Below are 25,462 nucleotides of genomic sequence, written 5' to 3' on the forward strand. Positions count from 1 at the left end.
GTTTTGTTTTGTTTTGTTTTCAAAGAATGAATAAATTGCCTTCTTCATTTTTAAAAAAATAAATTTATTTATTTATTTTTGGCTGCATTGGGTCTTCGTTGCTGCATGTGGGCTTTCTCTAGTTGAGGTGAGCAGGGGCTACTCTTAGCTGCGGTGCGAGAGCTTCTCGTTGCAGTGGCTTCTCTTTGTTGCAGAGCACGGGCTCTAGGCGTGCGGGCTTCAGTAGTTGTGGTTCGCGGGCTCTACAGCGCAGGCTCAGTAGTTGTGGTGCATGGGCTTAGTTGCTCCGCGGCATGTGGGATCTTCCCAGCCCAGGGCTCTAACCCGTGTCCCCTGCACTGGCAGGCAGATTCCTAACCACTGTGCCACCAGGGAAGCCCCATTGGAGTGTTTTAAAATAATGGGGACTGGTTTACTCTGAAGACACCCCTGTGGCTGCCGTGTGTGCAGAGAGCTCATCGCCAGAGAACAAAAGAGGTGACCTGAAGCCATCCGCTCATGAGATGGTGAAAGTTTGGACACGGTTATGTCCGGGAAGAAGAAGAAACACGTAGGGACCAGGCTGAGAACAAGGCCAGAGATCAGGGGCTGTCCTGCCTCCCCTCCTGTCCCTGCCATCCAGGACAGGCTGCCATTCCATCCCTAAGTGTGTCCCCGGTCCAGGGAGTGGGGACAGAGCTGCCAAGGCCAGTGCTCGCCACCCAGCGGGATTCCGAAGCGGAGCATGACCCCTCCTCACCATCGTTACTGCAGATTGTGCCAGCCTTCCCCCACACCCACATCAGAGGTCCGCAGCAGGGAGGAGGCTGTGGGTACGTCTCCTCGACATCTGCCCACATCTGCCACCACATTCCCACCAGCCCTGCCCCTGGCCTGGCCCATCTGATACAGACCTAAGGCCTGGGGAGCAGGGGTCACGGCCAGGTCCTGCAAGGGCCCAGGGCATGCCAGGCCTGGGCCTAAGGGGCCCTGGAGGTCATTGTCAGGGCATCTGGTGGGCATCTGGCAGACAGCACTGTGGCCAGGAGCAGGTGACAGTCATTACTGAGAGGCCCTGCATTTCTGGGGGGAGATGGATGGACAGGGCACCCCAGCCTGCCTGAGTCTGGCCTAACTTGGTTAAGAGCTGAGCTGGCAACTGGGCTGCAGCTGGGTGTTCATTCTTGCCCATCCCCAGGGGAGGAAGCTGAATAAACACCACAAAAGTGGGGCATGGAGGGCCTGGGGGAGTGGGCGTGCCCTGCAGTCTGGTGGGTGGGGCCTGTGGTGGGCAGTGCCTGGGTAGGTGACGCATGGTTGTGCAGGGAGCTGCTTGGAGGCTGTTAGAAGAAACACGCTGGGACTTCCCTAGTGGTGCAGTGGATAAGAATCCACCTGCCAATGCAGGGGACACGGGTTCGATCCCTGGGCCAGGAAGATCCCACATGCTGCGGAGCAACTAAGCCCATGCGCCACAACTACTGAGCCTGTGCTGTAGAGCCCATGAGCCACAACTACTGACCATTCGTGCCTAGAGCCTGTGCTCCACAACAAGAGAAGCCACCACAATGAGAAGGCCATGCACCGCAACGAAGAGTAGCCCCTGCTTGATGCAACTTGAGAAAGCCCGCACGCGACAACGAAGACCCAACTCAGTCAAATAATTAACTAATTAATTAATTAAAAAAAAAAAAAGAAACATGCTGCACACGGGAGTCACCTCATACCCACTGTCCAGAGATTCCACCAGGTTTCCAGGAGGGAGTGTTCAGTGGGCACAGGTACACAGAATTAGCTGAGGTCACGGGTGCAGCCTGAAGAACCGGACAGACACAGCTTTAATCCTGCCCCACCACTCAAGCAACCTGGGCCCTCAGTTTCCCCATTTGGAATATGGGACAACCCAGCTTGGCATCCCAGGGCTGAGAAGAGAGCCTGAGGGTGGTCTCCAGAGTCACCAGGGCTGAGCTGTATGTCACTGAGCAGGCCCCAAACCTCTCTGAGCCTAAGTTGCTCACTTGTGACAGGTGGCCAAGTTCACTGCCCACCTCGAGGGATAGACAAGGATTGGGTTTTTAACCACTCCCAGCATGAACAGTGCCCAGTAATGTTAGCTGGTAGGATTATCATCCCCGCAGGAGGTGGCACCTCCAACCCCACCCTCCAACCCTCAAGGGCACGTAGAAGAACACAGATCCAAACTTTATTTTGTAAATATTTCTCTCTGCCCAGCCCTGTGTACAGGGCCTGCTCCGGCTGGGTGACAGGCATAAATTAAGGTCACTGAGCATCCCCAGGCAGGGCGTGGGTTCCCCAGCCCCATTAGTCCCAGCCGAAGTCCTGGCCGGTCATTTGGTAGAACTTGCGATTAAAGGGTCGGTAGAAGGCCCGCAGGCGCTGGACCATGGCCTCAGGCACACGCGGGTGGGGCCGGCCCTTGGACTTGCCCAGGCAGCGGGGACGGCCGCTGCCCTGGGCCTTCTTGAGGCAGGGGAAGCCCTTGGTGGCGTTGAAGTAGAAGTGCTTGTCTGTGACGACCCGCTTGAGACCCAAGAAGTCCTGCACGTGGCCCAGCTCCCCAGCTGGGTCGCTGACCAGGCGCTCGCCACTAACAAAGAGGAAGCGGGACAGCGGGAAGTAACGCAGCCAGTTGTCCAGGTGCTGGGCGTACAGGCCGATGCGCACGGCACTCCAGGCCGTGTCCACGGGGCCCAGGCCTCGGCGGAAGGCCAGGGTGCCGAAGCTGGGCAGGCCCGGTGTCTTGGAGAGCATCTGCGCATAGTCAGAGATGGCCCGGGTCACGGGGTTCCGCACAACCACAATTAGCTTCGTGGCCGGGGACATGCCGTGGATGCGGCGTGGGGCCTCCCGGGTCACAAAATAACTGGGGGTCTTCTCCATGGTGATCTGCCCATCCAGGGTGCGGGGCATCAGGCTCCTGTGGGAAGGTGGGTGGAGAGGGGGGCATGAGCAGGTGCTGGTCCTCCTCCAGTCCTCCCATGCTAGACCGGCCCCCAGGGGCCCGAGACTAACCTCCCCTTCCTCCAGGGAAGCCCCATACCTACAAGACAGGCGAGCCTCCCCATTTCCCCTTCCCCACCAGGCCCACCCATCCTAAGTGTCTGGGTGGGCAGCCTGGGGTGTGGGCCATGAGGGCGCCCAGCCTCAGCACAGGCTCACAGTAGGGGCCCATCCTCCAAGGCTATCCACACCCCTCCCAGAGCTTGACTGCACCCCAACCTTGACACTGCTGTGCCTCTCACCCCAGACCCAGCACTCCCCAGACTTGCCACCCACAAGGCTCCACCCACCATCCCCACCCCCACAGGCCCCTGCACTGTAATTATCCCAGTCACACTTTCATTAAGTGGCTGATGGTGTCCCCTGAATTAGGCCATTAGTTACTGACAAGTGTCCCCAAAAATGGGCAGCTGCCCCTCCTATCCCTCCCCTGCATGGCGTCTCCTGCCTTTGGTGGCAGCCCTGCTAATTCTCCCCGACCTGGGCCCCCCAGAATGCTGAAAGCCACAGTGCAGCCCAGGACACTGGAGAGGTCATTGAGGCAGCCTGAGGATCTGTCTCAAGACCCCAGCTGCCTGGGTTGCCCAGACCCGGCTTGGAACCCATGGTGCAAGGCTGCAGCTGCAGCATTTCCGAGCAATCCTCTCATTCTGACCAGGGGTGGGGGTTGGGGGGTGGAGGAACCTTGGAACCATCCCAAGGTTCCGGGGGAGTCGGCTGGTGACAGACCCCTGACAACCCCAAATCTGGGGAAGCCCATCCTAGCACTCCACCCAGGCAGTCCAGGGACCCTGGGTAGCATCCTGAGGCCACCCTGCCAGCCAGGTAGAACAGGGTGGGGAGGGGCAGGGTGCAGCAGCAGGGCCAGCTGAGCAAACAGCTCCAAGGGAGGGCTGGGAACTAGGTCAACAGAGGCAGAGGCTATCAGGCTCTGTGCTAGGGACGGGGTGGGGGGTGTCTCTGTCCCCCATCTCTGAAGGAGCTGCCCCCAATCCCACTGACAGCCCTCAGGACTGGCCCCAGCCAGGAGGGTGACACACAGGACAAAATTCAGGTTTCATCCAGCCTAGTGACCCCCAGACACGAGCTTCTGAGAGACGGTCTCCTCTTCCTGCTCAGGCCAGGTGGACACCCAGGTGTACAGGCACACGAGTTGGCGTGCTCAGCTTGGAGGGTGCTGATGTCGGGACTGGAGAACGTGCACACGTGAGTCCCAGGCATGCCGCCGGCTCCCCTGACACCACCCTCTTGGCTCGGGGGAGTGGGGTGGGCTGCAGGGTCTGCCGGCTGTGGGAGCTGCCCCTCCCCTCAAACTAAGGCCCTGGGCAGAGCTGGTCTACAGAAGTCATGGGAGACAATTCTGCTCCCACCATGTCCCAGGAGTGATCTGGGACTCCTTCCACCCCACTCACTGCCCCACTTGAGGCTCAGAGATGGAGCAGGAAGTGTTGGGATGGATGCCGGCTGCAGCTGCTGGGAGGCGGTGTTGGCTTGGCTTCTGCTCCCAGGAATCCAGGTGGGAATTGCACCCAGCCCTCCCTGTGAATAAGTTCAAAGAGAACTTGGGTGGGAACAAGGCCAAGGGCTGAGGTTCAGGACTGCAGCCTGGGGTAGCCAGCTCAGGGAACCCCCCTTCCCACAGGAGGGAGGACAAAAGAAGGCGGATCTCCCCGTACTGGACCTCGATGCTGAGACCCACAGACATAAGCCAGTGCCGACAGACGTCATCAGAAGTCACCGCCCTCCCTTCATCACCCTCCTGAGGGAGGGAACCAGCCCTGACTGCTCTGGGACCCTCCTCACCGACCTCTGACACCCCCTTCCCATCTCTTTCCTCCCCCAGGTGCCCAGTGACCCCAGGAGCACCCTCTTTCCTTCTCCAGGCTGGGCTCACCTGGTTCTGAGTATCCCCACCCCTTCCCGCCTGCCTGGGGGGAGGGGCTGCAAGGAAGCGGACAAAAATTAGAGGGACCTTAGCACCCACTGCTATTTTCTCTCCAAGGAAGTCAGAGGAGAGGAAGTCAGGGAGGTGCCCACAGCCCCACCGTGGAAGGGGGATGGGAACGGGGATGGGGGAGGCTGACTTTCCAGGCCCACTCTTGCCACAAACCAGCTTTGAGATCTGAGATCTTTGGGATCAATTACTCAACCTCCCCAGGCCTCAGAAGCCTGTCCCCAGCCAGCCAGGCACAGAGGAGCGGGGGATGGGGGCTTCTTGGGGGTGGGAGAGACTGGGGAGAGGATGAGAGGAACAGGACTCTGACCCCCACACTGCAAACATCTGACAAGTTGCTCTGTGGACACTCCCTCCCTGCTCATCTGGTCTGCATTTCCCTGCGGCTTCCATCCAGCCCCAGGCAACTCTCCCTCCTCTGTCTCAGCCCCACCCCCACCCCCCTATCCTGCACCTCGCCTGGGCCTCATCCAGCGGGGCCTGGGACTCAGCAGAAACCAGCTATGGTTCCTGTCTGGAACAACACGGTACCAGGAGCCAAGGGGGTAGCCCTACCTGTATCCCTCCTGGTCTCTGTGCTTTTCCAAAATATAAGGTCAAAGTACAGCCCCCACCTGCCCCCAGACAGGGCGCCCCCTTCTGAACTGAGACTTGGGGGTGTTTGTCTGTGTGACCCCAGCACCTGCCAAACAGAAGGTGCTCAATGAGTCAGTGACTAGATGAACAAATGCTGTGTGAGCTTGGGGACACTTGGGGGTCACGGTCCCCAAGAAGGAGGATCCTCAAGAGCCTGAGGGATGAGCTGAGGCCCAGGGAGGGGGACTGGTTTGGCCAAGGTCAACTTTGAGCAGCCCAGCACCCCTGCCAAGGCCAAGGGAAGGGCCAGAGTCACTGCCTGGTCACAGCCCAGTGGGAACAGGTGTCCCAGAAAGTCAACTGGAGGCACTGGCCACTGCTCCTCTACTCACCGCCCCACACCCCCACCAAGAACAGGCTCTGGAGGCTGGGCCCAGGGTCCTGAGAGCAGACAAGGCCACCAGACCCTCCCTGCCCGGGGGCTGGGCATCCTCTTTGCAGCTGGGGAAACAGGCAGGGGTGGGCATTTTCAGAGGTTCACTGCACACTCACGGCTGGTTGGAAGGACAGTCAGGTTCAGAGGCACAGGTGCCTGTGAGCAACACCATGCCCACGTGCACACACATCAGCGCACAGCCTCGTCCCTTGGAAGGCACGTGGACACACGCACTCCAGAAGCTCAGCCCTGCACCAGCCAGTGAAGGGTCAGCACTAGCCAGCCCTGAGGGACAGCTCCAGATTAAAGGGGCGGAAGCCACGGACCTGACCCTCTGCCTCCTCTGTAGCACCCCTCCCCCCAGTGTGGTGGCTGGGCTAAGGAAGGAGAAAGTCTCCTCTACCAGACTTAAACAGGCTGCTGAATCATCCCACTCCCATCTCCGGCCTCAGGGACACCAATGTCCCAAGAGCCCCTCCCCTGTGCTGAGGATCTGACCCGGAACCTGGGTCAAGCTGGCTTCCTCTGAGGCCCCTCAGGCTCCCCAGACCAGTCCCCCAGAGCTGAAGCATGTGCCCAGGGAGGGCCTGGATAGGCTCTCAGGATCCCTGGCTCTTTGGGAGCCTTTTTAGGTCTAAACCCAATTCTAGACTCTCCTGCAGCCCCTCATTAGCCCAGCTTATGGGGTCAGTAGTGAGCTCTGAAATTTGCACTATGGTTAACAGTGTGTCCTTCCCCTTCTCCATCCTCCTCCTTTCCCCCTCCTCTTCTTCCTCTGCACAGAAGTGAGGAATTAGGGATGCTTTCAGATGCTGAAGCACTGTCAGAGTGGGGTAGTGGTTTCTCCCTGAGTGTTGAGAATGCAGGGATTCAGACAGTCAGGTCCACGGATGGACTCACCTCCCCCGTCACCACACAACTTCCCTAGACCTCTGACAGCAGCAACCCTTCAGAGTTCATGAGCCAGAACCCCCTGTTCTCATTGGGAACCCTCCAAACCCATAAGTAATTCTGATGCAAAAAAGCAAAGATAACAAGGGTGGGGGCAGGGTGGAATCTGGGTACAGAAAAACTGGTAAACCTGGAGGTAAAAAGTCTCAGTCCTGCCACCCCCCACTCACCACTAATTCACCAGGTGACCTTGGGCAGGGTCTTCTCTGGCCCTTAGGGGCTTGGCCCAAGCTTGGGGATGAGGCTGGTGCTGTGGGGAGTGGGGTGACTCACCCTCCATCTGTAAGCTCTCATTTCCCCGAAGGAAGGGATAGAGCGCTGAGGCAGGCTTGTGCCCGACTGACAGAGGCAGAGGGCTGGGCCTCACACTCAACCTTCGGTGCTAACCTCGGCAGGGAGGGGCTGGTGTTTGACCAGCCACCAGGACAGGTTACTTCAGCTGCGGCTGGGTGCTCCCCCACATTCCACCACACCCCCCAAGGCCATACTGGGTGGGAGTCAGGGCAGCTACAGAGCCCCATGACATGAGGCTGGGGTCCCAATTCCCATCCCTGGGCATTGACTCAAAGGCACCCTCCTCCTTTCTAAAGACCAGACTTTCTCCAGACACCCAGGACTATGGAGAAGGATTCCTCTCTCCAGGATCAGGGGTCTTAGGTGTGGGGAATGGGTTGACAGATACTTTCTAGGAGGCTGCAGGGAACCCGGAGACCCTTTCTTAAGGTAACTGACCACAGTTCAGACACGTTCCCCTCAGTGATGCAGGGGAGAGGGCCAACTGAGCATGAAGCATTTCTAAAGCACCTCAGACCCCACAGGCTCCAAACTACTTCTCGCTGGAATCGCACTCTAGCCCCGAACCAGGGCTTTCCCTGGAGTTTTCAAAGTTTCTGGGAGTCCATGGCCAGTGACCGACCCTCTTTTCCATAAAACCTGCTGCAGGAGGGCCGCGTCCTCCCGGTCAAGCCTCAGCCCCCACGCAGGCTGGTCTCAGCCCCTGAAGATGCCTGGAGTCCTCGCCCCGCGGGGTCCCCAGTGAGACCCCTGGGGCACACCAGGCGGTTTCCCGGAAGGCACCCGCCAGGAAGCCGATGGGGAGGACGGGACGAGCGCTCACCGGTACCAGGCGAGGCCGCGCTCATAGCACCTGTCGAAGAAGTGGGGCTCCGAGCCGAGCGCGCGGACGTCGGGGTGCAGCCGCAGAAACTCCAGCAGGGCGCGCGTGCCGCCCTTCTTCACGCCCACGATAAGCGCCTGCGGGAAGCGCCGGCGGCCCGAGCCACTGGCCACCGGCAGGCCGGACGTCCCGGGGCTGCGGGCTGCGCGGGGCGACTCGGCGGGCGCGGGGGCTGGCATGGGGATGCGGCCGGCCGGCGGGCAGCGTCCGGGGAGGGCGCAAAGGCAGTAGGCTCCGAGCACCAGAGCGGCGAACAGCAGAGGCGCACGGGGCGCCCGAAGCGTGGACCCAGGCCCGCCCCCGGCTCCCTGGCTGCCTCCTGCCCCGCCGCCCAGGCCGCCGCTACCTGCCATGGGGCCACACCGCTCCCAGGCCTGGGAGCGGGGGCTGCAGGAGGGCGCACATCCCCGCCCGCGCCGCGCTCAGTCCGCTTGCGCCCGGCTTCTGCTCTGCGCCCCACTGCCCAGTCTTCTGGGAACCGGCAGGGACCAGTGCTAGGGCGGGATGCCCCGCCCAGCCCAGAGGCCCCGCCCCGCTTGAACCACTGCTCCACCCGGGACTCGCCGGCACCTACGGGCGCCGCGGCGCGACTCCGAGCCTCAGTGACTAGCCGGACGCGCCCGCTCGGAGACCCCAGGCCCCAGCCCGCTCAGGATGCGGCGGCGGCAGATTGGGACGCAGGACGGTGACAGGACTGAGCTGCTGGCCAAAAGACCCGCTCTTAGAGGGCCGATCGCTGCCCCTCCCTGACGAGGGCAACGCGGCAGGTGCGCGGGAGGAACAAGCGGGCCAAGAAGTCGCGTGCACCTGGCCCTAGTGAGCAGAGGGGTTCCGGGAAGGTGGAAGGAAGTCTGCGGCGGGAATGGGGCGCATCTTGCTGATAGTTGGCTTGCCATTGCCATGCGTCAGGGTCACGGGCAGGGCGGTTGAAGAGGACTAGCCAAGTTGATTCCCATTTTAAAGTCTGGGAGACAGGCTCAGGGAGGACAGGCGTCTTTCCCAAGGGCCCAGTGAAATTCAGACCTCAGTCTTCTGACCCTTTTTACCATGTCACACGGTCTGTCTGTGCAGACTAGTCCACCTGGTGTTGCCCTGGGATGTCAGTGACCCATCTCTGGCACTGGCAAAGCGGCTCCTATTGGAGATGTGAAGGATTCAGGAGACCTGTGCTGGGCAAACTAGAAGGAGGAGCCGGGGTCCTGTCCTAGGAGCTTCCTCTGAGGGGCAGGGAGACTCAGGGGCCACTCCCAGTAATGAGACCTGCTGGGCACTGGACACTCTGCGGGAGTTTTACGCACCCCCAGGCTCACTGAACCCCCAGCCCAGCACAAAGAAGGCAGAGGAGAGCTGGCTGGGAGAAGGTGAGCACAGCCCCAGGTAGAGACAGAATGGAACCCATGTCCTGCCTTTACCTCTACCCCAGGCTTCCTGGCCTCAGGGTTGGTGCAGGTGGGCATGGGCTCCCCGAAGAGGCCAGCCTTCCTCCAGCCAATGCCCAGAGACTACTGCCCTGGCTTCTGCTGTTTAATGGGCTGTTCCTGAGCCTAATGGTATCTGGATCTAAGGGCAACCTGGAGCACTTCCCCAGGGCAGGGGCCTCCATGACCCACCCAGAGGTAGCCTTGGCCGGAAGAGGGCTCTGCAGAGCCAGTGGGGTGAAGACCACTGACCAGGCCCTCAGCCCAGTTCCCAGACGCCATGCCTGCATCTGCTTGTCAGGGCATGACTCAGCCAGGAGCCCTGTCTGTGGGGTGTTGGCACAGCGCTGTCTGAGGTACATGCCGGCACATGCAGGGTCACAGGAAGTTCTTCTTCTGGTCTAGCTTAAAACGGGATTTGTTCCAGACAGTCTGGTTCTCCTTAGAGCCACCCACTCCACCTGCAGCACCCACCCAGAGCCTCAGCAGCCACCACTCAGGGCTCCAAATTCCAGCTTTAAAACCTGATGGCCCCTCTATCTCCCTGCCCAGCACAGGCACTGGCTAGGCACCCCCTAGCCTTTGCTCATGCTGTTCTCCCTGCTGGGAATGCCTTTTCCTTAGGTCCGCCCCCCACCACACACACACACACACACTCACACACACACAGATACACCTTGAGGACTTTCCAGGAAGAACTTACCAAGAACAGCAGGACACCAAACATGCTGGGGGTGGGGGAGTGAGGTCCAGGGACAAGAGTCAGCTTGGTGTTTGGCATCTGATCCCCTCTCTCCACCCACCATCTTGTTCTCAGGTGAGGGGTGGGTGCAAATCTAAGGACATCCAGGATGGCAGCCTTGGGAAGTTTGTTCACCAGTGTACCTCACAGAGCCTGGTACCTGATAGGCACTCAATAGAGACGAGCCAGTGGAAGGATGGGAGAGAGAGGCTGAAGAAGGCTTTCTAGAGTAGGTGATTGTCAGGCAAGGAGCAGGACAGCATCCCAGTCGGCTGGGGAAAGGCCCAGCAGCAGAGAGCATAGTGATGGGATGGGGGTGGTGAGGAGGAGGAATGGGGTAGAGCCGAGGCTCATCCCTGGGGAGTGGGTCCCAGCCTCATCTTTCTCTAGCACATGGCCTCAGGCTCCTACCAGCCTAAACCTCTGGTCCCTAAAATAGAAACCTGACTCTGAAGGAAGAGCTTCATTGAAATGCAATTCCCATAACATGCAATTCGGCCATTTAGTTTCTCAAATTCAATGGTTTTCAGTATATCCACAGTGTTGTACAACCATCACAATAAATTTCAGAACATATTCATCACCCCAAAGAGAAATCCCATACCCGTTAGAAGTCACTCCCTGTTCTCCCCCACCCAGCCCCTGGCAACCACTAAGCTACTTTCTGTCTCTGTGAATTTGTCTCTTCTCCACATTTCATATAAGTGGAATCATACATTATGTGGCCTTTAGCAACTGGCTTCTTTCACTCAGCATAGTGTGTTCAAGGATCATGTATGTTGTAGTGTGTGTGTGTCAATGCTTCATTCCTTTTTAGGGCTGAATAGTATTCCACTGTATGGATGGATCACGTTCTGTTTATCTATTCATCAGTCAATGGACACTTCAGTTTTATCCACCTTTTGGTTATTGAGAATCATGCTGCTGTGAATGTTGATTTACAAGTTCTTTTGTGGACATATGTTTCATTTCTCTTGGGTATATACCTAGGAGTGGAATTGCTGGGTAGACAGTAACTACATTTAGCCTTTTATGAAGAGTCCTTTTGAAGGTTAAATCTGGGAATTTCAGAATTTACATCTCCATGATCCTCACCCCCAGAGCTGCTGCCTTCCCTCCTCCCCAGGATGTCTGAGTGGCTCCTCCACTCTGCCTCTGCCCTGCTTTGCCATCAGAGTCCAACCCCAGCTCCCCGCTGTGTGATCTAGGGACAGTGAATCCCCCTCTCTGAGCCACAAGGTGAAAAGTCACTTTGGGGCCCCAAAAGAGACCAGGCCATGGGGGCACAGGGTGGGTGGCTGTCCCTGTGCCCTGAGAGGGTGGCTCAACTCCTGCCCTGTCTGGTCGCACCTCCTGTCAAGAGAAAACAGGTGTCAGCCAGGCACTTCTGCCCAGCCTGATCTCCCCTGGGGCCCCTCGTCTTTGAGGGCTCCACATGGCCCAATTTCAATTCCCCTTTCACCTTGTCTGGACCCCCATGCAGGATGGCCAGGCAGAGGTTCCTCCTTAGGCCAGCCATCAGACAAGCAAATAAGTCGGGTTTGATGTGGCGGCCAGGCAGGAACAGGGAGAATGTGGGAGAGGAGATGGGCTGAGCTGCACAGGCTGCTGGGTCACATACACATCATCTCTGGGGGAGATGACAAGGGGGGCCAGAGCAGAGGGGATCAGAGAGGGCAGGTCTAGGAAGGGAGTCCTGAGGAGCAAGGTCATGGTGGGAGGAAGGCCCAGCCTGGCCTCACAAATCCATGACCCAGCTACCCAGCTATGTCTGTGTCTCCTTCACAGACTCTAATTATTTCCCTGTGGGTGATTTTGATCCCCATCTATCTCCTCCACCTACCCATGAGCTCTGCAAGGGCAGGGATGGGGTCAGTCTTGAGCCCTGCTGTGGCTCCATGCCTAAGCATGGTGAGTGCTTATGAATGTTTGTTGAGTGACTGAGTAACTGACTCTGTGTGTATGTCTGAGAGAGTCTAGGTGTGGACCCCTCTCCCACGCCCCTCTCCGTCTCCTTCCCAGCCTGTCCCCTCCGCAGAGTGGGCACCCCCAGCCTAGGCCCCCACAGCATCGCAGGGTGTGCAAGCAGCTGCCCCACTCTGGAAAATGATTAATAACACCGTGCAGTCCCTCCCTTTGTGGGGGACAGCTGGGGGAGATTTCACACATTCGGGCCTTCCAGAAACTTCCTCCCCTAGAACCACACCCTTACCCCCCAGACCCACTCCCACAGCCTGCTGGGATTCCTCAGCCTGCAAGGGGAGCCGAGGGGAGGGGGCTGCGACCAAGGGCGGGCCCAGCTGTCCTTGATTTGTGTCGGATTTTTCCACTTGAGATACCGGATTTGCCCGAGCACATTGAGGATGCAATTTCCTCCTGGGGAGGGACCCCTAAGAGACGTCTACCCACCTACCCCCAGAGCCCAGTTCAGCCTGGTAGGGAACAAGGGGGCCAGGAGGCCATGGGGAGTGGGGTGGGGGGGGTCGTGCAGCACAGTACAGAGCTGACAGCAAGAACTTTTTAGGCGATGAAGGCTGATTCAATCCCAGCTCTACCCCTCCTAGCAGGTGACCTCGACAGGTATCCAGCCTCTCTGAGCTTCATTTTCCTACTTTATAAAACAAAGATGACACCAGCCCCCACCTCTTTGGGTGCCTGGCTTCTAAGCTCTTTATGATTAGGAGGTAGTGGACATGTGACAGTGACCCTGGCACAAGAAGGGGTGCCCTGAAGCTGCTCCCACCCTGAAAGACCTAAGTACTTCATAATTCATCCTCCTGGGGGTCCAGGCTGGAGAGGAAAGGCCTCCCTAGTCTCAAGGTGTCCAGCCAGTCTGGCTTGCTGGAACCCAGGGTCTTATTCCTGGTGACCAGCTAGATGTGGGGACACCATGGGACACAAGGGTTTGCCAGGGCAGACAATATTTCCAGCATCAGGAAGGACATATGAAGGGCCCCTTGGCAAGGAGTGGGGAGGAGCGAGGGCTTCCCCAGCCACCCTGAGTGGTCACACACATGCATGGAGCCTGCCTAGGGCTCCAGGGTTTGCCAGAAGGAGCCAGACACCTCTCCTGCACAGGGATGGCCCCCAGCTTGCTTCCAGCCACCCTCACTCCTTTCCCTTGGGTCTTCCTGGAGGGCTCAGCACAGACAGAGGGCCGTTTGCCACAGGCCCCTGCTTCTCCAGGAGAGGGCAGGGCTCCGGGTTCTCAGGATGCACAACTGGGCCTGCAAATTGCTTCCCACCCACCAGCCTGGCCCAGCTCAATTTACAACAATCCTTCTTGGCTGGCAGTCCCAGCCCTGCAAAGAGAAGGGCTGGTAACAGCCTTTATACCCAAGGTGAGTCTAAAGGGGGAAGAAAGGAGGGTCAGACAGAAACAGGACTCCCTCTGTCCCCACCCCATCCCCACCTCCTCCAGCTTCACAGCCCCACGCCAGGCCTCTGGGCGTAGGAGCCTCTTGGCATCATGGGGAAGGCTGGGAATCATCTAAGAGGCCCCACATTAAGACACTGGGGCTCTGTGGCCAGGTCTGTCCGCCTGTGCCCTGGTGAGGGTCCCCATGGACTGGAAGCTGACTGTGAGCATGTTCTGTCAGAAGCAAGGGACCCGGCACAGGCCCAGGAACCCCACGCTCTGCAGAGGGCACACGACCATGGGCGTGTACACACACACACACACACACACACACACACACACACACACAGGCAGGAGTGGGGTTCAGAGACCTGCTGCCCGGCCCCAGCCACTGTCCCCCACCCAGTGTGGAGAGCCCCAAGTTTGAACCTCCCTGACACGAGTGACCTACTCACAGGTGCACAGCCAGCACAGCCAGTGAACAGTACCCCCACGGAGGGCCACACTCCATCCCCCCGCAATTCCAGGAGAAACACCCCATGCCCACAGTTGGCAAGACAGACATACAGACAGGTATGCAGCCAGTCTTGTTCAGCTGGGGCTCAGGAAGACCCAGAACCCAGAGCCCAGGGCCGAGCATCTTGGGGCAGGTGCCTGGCACTCTGCCCTGCTCCCCGCCAGACCCCTCCCTAAGCGGCAGGCTTCCTGCTCTGACAACAGGACCTTCAAAATTGACTCCCACCCCCTTCTCAGAGAACAATGACTCCTATACCAGTCAGCGCTGTCCTTCCTCTGACTCTAGCTTCCCTGTCCTCCCCCAACTTCCAGACACACCCCAGGGGCTCCGGTCTCAGAGATGGGGTACAAAAAACCTCACACTCTTGAGACTACGGGACCAAAAAGCCACTGCAGTCGGAGATGGGAGGGGGAGCCCAGGGCCACAGGCAGACTGCATCTCGGGGTGACGTGGGGCAGAGCCCACAGGGCCCGCCTCGTCTCTGCTCCAGCCTCCGGCAGTGCAGCCACCAAGCCTTTTGCAGCCAAGAAGAGCTTGTAAATGTCCTAGTTGGAGATGAAACATGATAAGACATGAAACCAGGGGCTGAACCATGGATAATCTCCACGGTTTTACAAGGAACAAATCACACCTAGAGACAGGTGCTGGGGGTGCTGAGGGCCTGGGGTGGAAGGAGCTTATAGACAGGTAACCCTCAGTCCCCTCCCCAGCAGCCTCCCCTCCTGTCTGCTTGGGAGGCCCACCAACTGTCTTCCCTGGGCTTCTTGCCCCTAAGCTCCTTAAGCAGAGCCCTAGTGCCCAGGGCCAGGGGAGAGTGACAGGTGGTCCCGGGGTTCCTGCATCCACCAGGGCACAGATTCACTCATGCAGATGTGTGGTTTGCTCATCCTGAGACTGTGCAGCCCCTGCAGAGGGAGCAAGCAGAAGGCAGTGCAGTTTGATTCACATTCACCTGATTCTACCTCGGGCAGCACCCCTTCAGGGCTTCGTGTTTGGGGTAGGGAACAAGATTACCCCATTCTAGAATGGACTCTGGCTGGCCTAGAGGCCCAGGTGCAGGGGTTTGGGTGCGGGGGCTGTGGGTAATAAAAACAACATAGTTATGATTAAAACAAAACAAAACAAAACACTGCTATCATTTGTGGAGTGGGAAATCAAGACAGTGGGGGGGTTCTGTGGAGCCTCAGCAAGCAGAGCCAGTGGGAACCCCTGAGGGAAGTTACCTGGTCTGATGATTATTTTGCAAAGACCACACCGGTTGGGACAGCTGAGAGCTGTCACTATTGTGGGGGAGAGAAATGGGCAAAGATGCATGGGAAGTGGAACTCCAGGACGTGGTGCTCCCGGGGTGGGCCAGGGTGGCAGCAGGTACAATGAAGGCGTGGAAGGGCCACAGCCAGAGGAGGTTGGGGGCATCAGAGCAGGCGGGTCCCACCCAGCTGCCCTGGAGAAGGGGCTGAGGCTTGGCTGGGGCTGGGAGCGTCCTGTCTCCACCTTCCCCCAGCCCCCAGCTCTGTCCCGCTCCTGCTGACTCCGGAGGGGGCACCCTGGGCCTCGACTGCTCGCCCCGCACTAGTCACCGTCTTGAAGCCCACCATATGCGGCCCCACCATCACCGGTCGCCGCACCCTCGTACGCCAAGAAGCCTCGGCCTGTGCGCCGGGCACTGGCATGTTGGGCGGGCGCGACCTGGGGGCCAGGTGATGCCGGCGCCGACCACTGGGTGCCGCGGGGAAGCGCTGCCGGGGCGCGGGGCTGGGCTGGGACAGTGCGGGTCGCGGGCGTCACGAGGGGCACCGGGTCGGGCTGGGGCCGGGGCGCAGGACGGCGGAGTAGGGGACGCGGAGCCGGGCTGGGGTGCGAGGCCACTGGGGCGCGAGGTGCGGTTAGGGCGCGAGGACCCGGCCCGAGTGGGGGTCACAGGAAGGGGCGCGGCGTGCGGGGAGCTGGGCGCAGGGACCCGCCCAGACCGTCAGAGCTGTCGCCGCAGCGCCCCCGGCGGCACCACGGGGAACTGCAGCACCGCTCAGGCCCCAGCGCTCCTGGGGCCTGAGCGGCCCCTGCTGGTCCGTCCTGCACACGGTCCCTAGGCCCACTCCCAGAGGAGGGGGCCTTGAGGAACGGTTGACTCAGAAGGGGGTCATAGCGCTAGGCCCCCTACCAGGGCCTTGTACGGGGGTGGGGGCACGGTGGATGACTTGGTGGTGACCGCAGACTTCTCCGGGCTGCCACTTCCACTTGCCGGCCCTGCCCACGTGCCCGCATGAGGTCAGGGGGTCCTGAGACCTACCCACAGGACCTGCCCTGAGCAGCACTCCCCCCAGGGTCACGGCTTTCCCTGGCAATTGTCACTCAGAAGAAAGGAAAGCCTTGGATGAGCGGAAGTCCCAGTCATTGTCAATTCACTTGTCTGTCCCACGTTTATTGAGCTCCCCTCTGGGCCGGTCCCTGCCTCCAGGCTGGGGATCAGCAGAGTCCCAGACAGATTTCTTCTTTCTCCCACTGGTCCGCTGCCCAAGGTGCCCTGCCCTGCCGTGCTGTGCCTGGGCCTGCTGGCTGCTGTTGGCTGGTGTCGGCAGAGCACTAGGAGCTGTCTGCTCCCAAATGCAACACTTGGCTCCAAAGGTCGTGTCCTAGGGGCTCCACCTGGCAAGGAAGGGGGCACGGGTAGGGAGCAGAGGGGGATGGGCTCTCAAAAAGCCTTTTGTTTCTCAAGAAGCAACTGGGGCTGCAAGCCAGAGGTTATGATATAACCCAGCAGCGGGGGGAGGGGTGGGTGACATGATTCTACCCAGCCCTTGGCAGAGACACTGCCCAGGGCCATCCATTTCCAGGCTCATGATGTGAGGGGACCTCGGGGTCCTGGGGCTCACCCTCCTCATTCCCCTTCTCCAAGGACACTGCTTGCCAGCTCCCACCCCCCCAGTTAACCACCATGTACAAATGAGCATGGGGCCCCTGGGGTGCAGGCAGCCAGGCACTGCTGCTCACAGTTCCCCTACCAGTCTCACCAGCCCCAGCCCCAGTCCACCTGGGCACCAGCAGATCTTCCATCCAACCCCGCTACAGGTCTGAGCCCAGAGAGGCACCCCCAGGGGCATGGCCTGGACACATTGGCCCAGTTTGCAGGAGGAGGCCAGCCTGCTCTTGGGCCGAGTTCACGCTCAGGGAGCCCCCTGGGCCAGTATGCAGAGCCAGGAGTGCTGGGAGAGGTGAGCAAAGTCCAAGGTCCATCCTGGCCCTGGGACCGAGATTCTTGCTGACCATTCAGCTGGCTTCCTCCCCACCCCTAGCCACCTTCAACATGCTTGCTGACATCAGACTACAGTCAACAGGTGGTCGCGACCTTCCCAGAGCCACCGTTTGTCATTGGGGGTGAAGAAGAGAGGAAACGGACAGGTGTGGACAGAGAGGACCTGAGGCTGAGCGGTCTCAGGCAAGTCCAGGCCCCTCTCTGAGCCTCCTGTTCCTCCCCTGGAGAATGAGTACCTGCCCCACCAGGGTTAGGGTAGAGCTTCAGCACCGTGATGCCCATGAAGACACACTAAGCACTCAATAACTGCTCACCTACAGTGGGCTTGCCCTGGGCCAAAGCTGGCTGCTAGACTTGGCGTGAGCAGGCCACAGGCTGGGCTGGGACAGTGCCCCAGGGCCGGTAATGACCCCAAGTGACTAGGCTCCACTTCAGCCGGTGACCAGTTTGGGACACAGAGGGGAGTTTGGTCAGAGATACGAGCTGGAAACACAGGGTTCTCTGCAAACCCAGCTGGATTTTCTAGCAGCTGCAATCAGTGCTGGCCCCCAGCAGGGCAGAGATGGAGAGGCTTTCTAGACAAGGAGGCTGCCGCACTGTGGGGAGGGGATGAGCTGCAGGAAGCCCCTCCTGAATGGGGGTCCTCCGCATTGGCCTCCTTGGTGCTTTGTCAGTGCTGACCCCTCCCACCCGCCACATACCTTCCCCTGCTCAGCGGCTCAGGTCTAACTCACAGAGCAACATGCACTCAGAATCCATGCATCAACGCCACCTTCCTGCCCCACCCCCATGGCTTTCCCGTGCCCTCACCCAACAGGGAGACAGGCTGGGTTCCCCAGACAGGGGAAGGTTATGTGCACCGCCCAAGATCGAGAAGTAAGCTGGAGGCCCACCAAGGCCCAGCAGGTGAGCCAGCAGCCCCTGCACAGTGACCCTGTGCCAGAGCAGAGACCCCTGACCTGTGGCTGGGGGTCAGGGAAAGGGCAGCACTGGCCTCTCCCTCCTCCCTCCCCAGCCACACCAACCTCATCTGACCACCTCTGCCTTCACACCTGCAGGCTCCACTCTGCCCCATGTGGGATGCTCCCAGCTGCTGAGTAGGTCTGTTCCAATCATGCACTCAGAACTGGAGGAATAACCGCAAAATGGGTTTGGAGACCCACTAGACCCACTGTGAGATGGACCTGAGCTAAAATTCCATTGACCGCCGGGCCTCCATAAGCCCCTACTTGACACAGTTTGTGTATCCTGGAATTGGTATCAGTCCAGAGCCAGTATCCAGCAGTCCCCAAAATGTCTGATTATTTCCGTTTCCCCAATGCAGAGTGACCCTGGTATAGGTCACTTTGGAGAAGGCTGGGAGAAAGATTAACAATCTAAATTTTTGGTGATATAGCAGGGTCCTTCCTCGAGGGGTCCCACCTCTGGTTCATTCAAGGTGTTCTGGGCATGTAAACTGGCTCAAGCCTGGGAATTGAATGAGGGGTCATGACTGTCTTTATGACTCAAGTTAGACTCTTGCTCACTTGACCTAGAACTCTTCTGCTCATTAAGATCAAGTGAGAATTCAGCAGGCTTCCGATCTATTTCACTTCCAGGAGCACCCCGTCCCACTGGCCGACGCTGTAATTCTGTGGGAATCAGACTATTCTGACAGCCGCTTTGCCTCTGCTGGCCATCACAGTGAGCACCGCTCCCTTGCCTTTCATCACTGAGCACCACCACGTGGTCCTGTCACCCCGGGATCCAGTGATCCCCGTGAATTTCAGTCTTCTGATTCAGTGGCAGCAGGTCTTCTGTAATTCCTGGCCTACAGAGAAGAGTGATCAAAGAGCGCTTCTATGATGCTGGGGCTGCGCGCACAAACTTTCCTCACAATCGTGGTGAGAGGTGTGCTGTCTGGATCCTCCAAGGTGGGAGAGCAGGTCCTAAATGACAGACCCACTCTAACTTTCCTGTCTCCCTAAGCCTTTGGATCCCTCCCTCCATTGAACAAAGGCAGGTCTGGCATTACAGCTCATTCAGTGTTGGCCACTTTTTAGTCCATGTTTCAGCCAACCAACCAACCAAACCGTTAGAGCCCTTTCTGATCCCCCAAGCTATATCATTAAACCCAGAATCTCTGCTTAGTGAGCCCCTATCAATAAATTTGACCTGACCCAACGTTATGTTCCTTCCAACCTTATCCCACCCTTAGTATTCATTCCAACACGTTCCCTGGATTTCTGTCAAGATAAATTGGGGGGAAGCCACCACAATGAGAAGCCTGCACACTGCAACGAAGAGTAGCCCCCTCTCGCCACAACTAGAGAAAGCCCACGCGCAGCAATGAAGACTCAATGCAGCCAAAAATAAATTAATTAAATAATTTTTTTAAAAAAGATAAATTGGGAAAATAGTGTAGTTCTCTTGGAGTACACCACACCTCCTCACGGGGCCCATTGTGCACATCCTCCTGCAGGGCCTGGGGCAGGCCAAGTCCGTGGCCTTCTCAGGGCCTCTGCATATACTGTGGGAAGCTCTTCTCCTTGCTTCTGTCACCTTCGCTGCTGACCTGGCATGACTCCTCCTTGGCATACCCCTCCCTGACCACTGGGCCCAAACCACCAGCCCCCTAATTGCTCCCCCGCCCCCATATTCTAGCGTCTCTCTCTGCTGTAATTATACACAGCCCTTCTCTTCATCTGGCGTGAACTTACTGTCTCAACTATGCCTTAAGACCTTGAGGGCAGGCCCTGAACCAAGATGGCGGAGTAGAAGGACGTGCTCTCACTCCCTCTTGTGAGAATCACAACTAGTTGCTGAACAATCATCAGCAGGAAGACACTGGAACTCACCAAAAAAGATACCTCACATCCAAAGACAAAGGAGAAGCCACAGTGAGACGGTAGGAGGGGCGCAATCACAGTAAAATCAAATCCCATAACTGCTCGGTGGGTGACTCACAGACTGGAGAACACTTATACCACAGAAGTCCACCCACTGGAGTGAAGGTTCTGAGCCCCACATCAGGCTTCCCAACCTGGGGGTCCGGCAACAGGAGGAGGAATTCCTAGAGAATCAGACTTTGAAGGCTAGTGGGATTTGATTGCAGGACTTTGACAGGACTGGGGGAAACAGACTCCACTCTTGGAGGACACACAGAGTAGTGTGCACATCGGGACCCGGGGAAAGGAGCAGTGACCCCAGGGGAGACTGAAGCAGACCTACCTGCTAGTGTTGGAGGGTCTCCTACAGAGGTGGGGGGTGGCTGTGGCTCACCGTGGGGACAAGGACACTGGGAGCAGAAGTTCTGGGAAGTACTCCTTGGCGTGAGCCCTCCCAGAGTCCGCCATTAGCCCCACCAAAGAGCCCAGGTAGTCTCCAGTGTTGGGTTGCCTCAGGCCAAACAACCAACAGGGAGGGAACCTAGCCCCACCCATCAACAGTCAAGCGGATTAAAGTTTTACTAAGCTCTGCCCACCAGAGTAACAGTCAGCTCTACCCACCACCAGTCCCTCCCATCAGGAAACTTGCACAAGACTCTTAGATAGCCTCATCCACCAGAGGGCAGACAGCAGAAGCAAGAACTACAACCCTGCAGCCTGTGGAACAAAAACCACATTCACAGAAAGACAGACAAGATGAAAAGGCAGAGGGCTATGTACCAGATGAAGGAACAAGATAAAACCCCAGAACAACAACTAAATGAAGTGGAGATAGGCAACCTTCCAGAAAAAGAATTCAGAATAATGATAGTGAAGATGATCCAGGACCTCGGAAGAAGAATGGAGGCAGGGGCTTCCCTGGTGGCGCAGTGGTTGAGAGTCCGCCTGCCGATGCAGGGGACATGGGTTCGTGACCCGGTCCGGGAAGATCCCACATGCCGCGGAGTGGCTGGGCCCGTGAGCCATGGCCGCTGAGCCTGCGCGTCCGGAGCCTGTGCTCCGCAATGGGAGAGGCCACAACAATGAGAGGCCCACATACCGCAAAAAAAAACAAGACCCATCTACATGCTGTCTACAAGAGACCCACTTCAGACCTAGGGACACATACAGACTGAAAGTGAGGGGATGGAAAAAGATATTCCATGCAAATGGAAATCAAAAGAAAGCTGGAGTAGCAATACTCATACCAGATAAAATAGACTTTAAAATAAAGAATGTTACAAGAGACAAGGAAGGACACTACATAATGATCAAGGGATCAATCCAATAAGAAGATATAACAATTATAAATATATATGCACCCAACACAGGAGCACCTCAATACATAAGGCAACTGCTAACCGCTATAAAAGAGGAAACGACAGTAACACAATAATAGTGGGGGACTTTAACACCTCACTTACGCCAATGGAAAGATCATCCAAAATGAAAATAAATAAGGAAACAGAAGCTTTAAATGACACAATAGACCAGATAGATTTAATTGATATTTATAGGACATTCCATCCAAAAACAGCAGATTACACTTTCTTCTCAAGTGCGCATGGAACATTCTCCAGGATAGATCACATCTTGGGTCACAAATCAAGCCTCAGTAAATTTAAGAAAATTGAAATCATATCAAGCATCTTTTCTGACCACAACACTATGAGATTAGAAATGAATTACAGGGAAAAAAACATAAAAAACACAAACACATGGAGGCTACACAATACATTACTAAATAACCAAGAGATCACTGAAGAAATCAAAGAGGAAATCAGAAAATACCTAGAGACAAATGACAATGAAAACACGACGATCCAAAACCTATGGGCTGCAGCAAAAGCAGTTCTAAGAGGGAAGTTTATAGCTATACAAGCCTACCTCAAGAAACAAGAAAAATCTCAAATAAACAATCTAACCTTACTCCTAAAGGAACTAGAGAAAGAAGAACAAACAAAACCCAAAGTTAGCAGAAGGAAAGAAATCATAAAGATCAGAGCAAAAATAAATGAAATAGAAACAAAGAAAATAATAGCAAAGATCAATAAAACTAAAAGCTGGTTCTTTGAGAAGATAAACAAAATTGATAAACCATTAGCCAGACTCATCAAGAAAAAGAGAGAGAGGACTCAATAAAATTAGAAATGAAAAAGGAGAAGTTACAACAGACACCGCAGAAATATAAAGCATCCTAAGAGACTACTACAAGCAGCTCTATGCCAATAAAACGGACAACCTGGAAGAAATGGACAAATTCTTAGAAAAGTATAACTTTCCAAGACTGAACCAGGAAGAAATAGAAAATATGAACAGACCAATCACAAGTAATGAAATTGAAACTGTGATTAAAAATCTTCCAACACACAAAAGTCCAGGACCAGATGGCTTCACAGGTGAATTCTATCAAACATTTAGAGACGAGCTAACACCCATCCTTCTCAAACTCTTCCAAAAAATTGCAGAGTAAGGAACACTCCCAAACTCATTCTATGAGGCCACCATCACCCTGATACCAAAACCAGACAAAGATACTACAAAAAAAGAGAATTACAGACCAATATCATTGATGAATATAGATGCAAAAATCCTCAACAGGGGCTTCCCTGGTGGCGCAGTGGTTGAGAGTCCGCCTGCCGATGCAGGGGACACAGGTTCGTGCCCCGGTCCGGGAAGATCCCACATGCCGCGGAGCGGCTGGGCCCGTGACCCATGGCCACTGAGCCTGCGCGTCTGGAGCCTGTGCTCCACAGCGGGAGAGGCCACAACAGTGAGAGGCCTGCGTACCGGAAAAAAAAAAAAAGAAAAATCCTCAACAAAATACTAGCAAACAGAATCCAACAACACATTAAAAGGATCATACACCATGATCAAGTGGGATTTATCCCAGGGATGCAAGGATTCTTCAATATACACAAATCAATCAATGTGATACACCATATTAACAAATTGAAAAATGAAAACCATATGATCATCTCAATAGATGCAGAAAAAGCTTTTGGCAAAATTCAACACCCATTTATGATAAAAACTCTCCAGAAAGTGGGCATAGAGGGAAACTACCTCAACAAAATAAAGGCCATATATGACAAACCCACAGCCAACATCATTCTCAATGGTGAAAAACTGAAAGCATTTCCTCTAAGATCAGGAACAAGACAAGGATGTCCACTCTCACCAGTATTATTCAACATAGTTTTGGAAGTCCTAGCCACAGCAATCAGAGAAGAAAAAGAAATAAAAGGAATACAAATTGGAAAAGAAAAAGTAAAACTGTCATTGTTTGCAGATGACATGATACTACATACAGAATCCTAAAGATGCCACCAGAAAACTACTAGAGCTAATCAATGAATTTGGTAAAGTTGCAGGATACAAAATTAATGCACAGAAATCTCTTGCATTCCTATACACTAATGATGAAAAATCTGAAAGAGAAATTAAGGAAACACTCCCATTTACCAAGGCAACAAAAAATAAAATACCTAGGAATAAACCTACCTAGGGGAGACAAAAGATCTGTATGCAGAAAACTATAAGACACTGATGAAAGAAATTAAAGATGATACAAACAGATGGAGAGATATACCATGTTCTTGGATTGGAAGAATCAATATTGTTAAAATGACTATACTACCCAAAGCAATCTACAGATTCAATGCAATCCCTATCAAATTACCAATGGCATTTTTTACAGAACTAGAACAAAAAGTCTTAAAATTTGTATGGAGAGACAAAAGACTGCAAGTAGGCAACGCAGTCTTGAGGGAAAAAAACGGAGCTGGAGGAATCAGACTCCCTGACTTCAGACTATACTACAAAGCTACAGTAATCAAGACAATATGCTACTGGCACAAAAACAGAAATATAGATCAATGGTACAGGATAGAAAGCCAAGAGATAAACCCACGTACCTATGGCCAACTAATCTATGACAAAGGAGGCAAGGATATACAATGGAGAAAAGACAGTCTCTTCAATAAGTGGTGCTGGGAAAACCGGACAGCTACATGTAAAAGAATGAAATTAGAACACTCCCTAACACCATACACAAAAATAAACTCAAAATGGATTCGAGACCTAAATGTAAGACCGGACACTATAAAACTCTTAGAGGAAAACATAGGAAGAACACTCTTTGACATAAATCACACTTTTGATCCACCTCCTAGAGTAATGGAAATAAAAACAAAAATAAACAAATGGGACCTAATGAAACGTCAAAGCTTTTGCACAGCAAAGGAAATCATAAAGACGACGAAAAGACAACCCTCAGAATGGGAGAAAATATTTGCAAATGAATCAACGGACAAAGGATTAATCTCCAAAATATATAAACAGCTCATGAAGCTCAATATTAAAAAAACAAACCACCCAATCCAAAAATGGGCAGAAGGCCTAAATAGACATTTCTCCTAAGAAGACATACAGATGGCCAAGAAGCACATGAAAAGCTGCTCAACATCACTAATTATTAGAGAAATGCAAATCAAAACTACAATGAGGTATCACTTCACAGCAGTTAGAATGGGCATCATCAGAAAATCTACAAACAACAAATGCTGGTGAGGGTGTGGAGAAAAGGGAACCCTCTTGCACTGTTGGTGGGAATGTAAATTGATACAGCCACTATGGAGAACAGTACAGAGGTTCCTTAAAAAACTAAAAATAGAATTACCATATGATCCAGCAATCCCACTATTGGGCATATACCCAGATAAAACCGTAATTCAAAAAGACACATGCACCCCAATGTTCATTGTAGCACTATTTATAATAGCCAGGTCATGGAAGCAACCTAAATGCCCATCGACAGATGAATGGATAAAGAAGATGTGGTACATATGTACAATGGAATATTACTCAGCCATAAAAAGGAACGAAATTGGGTCATTTGTTGAGATGTAGATGGATCTAGAGACTGTCATACAGAGTGAAGTAAGTCAGAAAGAGAAAAACAAATATCGTATATTAACGCATATATGTGGAACCTAGAAAAATGGTACAGATGAACCAGTTTGCAGAACAGAAACAGACACAGATACAGGGAACAAACGTATGGACACCAAGGGGGGAAGCGGCAGGGGGTGGTGGTGGTGGCGTGATGAATTGGGTGATTGGGATTGACATGAATACACTGATGTGTATAAAATTGATGACTAATAAGAACC

General features: G+C 55.1%; 1 protein-coding gene across 1 annotated transcript; it reads right to left on the reverse strand.

The window, feature by feature from the left end:
* Positions 1-1,638: 1,638 nt before the first annotated feature.
* HS3ST6 (heparan sulfate-glucosamine 3-sulfotransferase 6) lies at positions 1,639-16,157 on the reverse strand. Its single transcript, XM_004270320.4, has 2 exons — positions 8,035-16,157; positions 1,639-2,917 (listed from the first exon to the last, which is right to left on the reverse strand). The coding sequence occupies exons 1-2, from the start codon at positions 8,445-8,447 to the stop codon at positions 2,302-2,304; spliced, it is 1,029 nt and encodes a 342-aa protein (XP_004270368.1). The 5' UTR covers positions 8,448-16,157; the 3' UTR covers positions 1,639-2,301.
* Positions 16,158-25,462: the final 9,305 nt, after the last annotated feature.

Source organism: Orcinus orca, chromosome 16 (assembly GCF_937001465.1).
Source record: "Orcinus orca chromosome 16, mOrcOrc1.1, whole genome shotgun sequence".
In the NCBI taxonomy this organism is placed as follows: Eukaryota; Metazoa; Chordata; class Mammalia; order Artiodactyla; family Delphinidae; genus Orcinus; species Orcinus orca.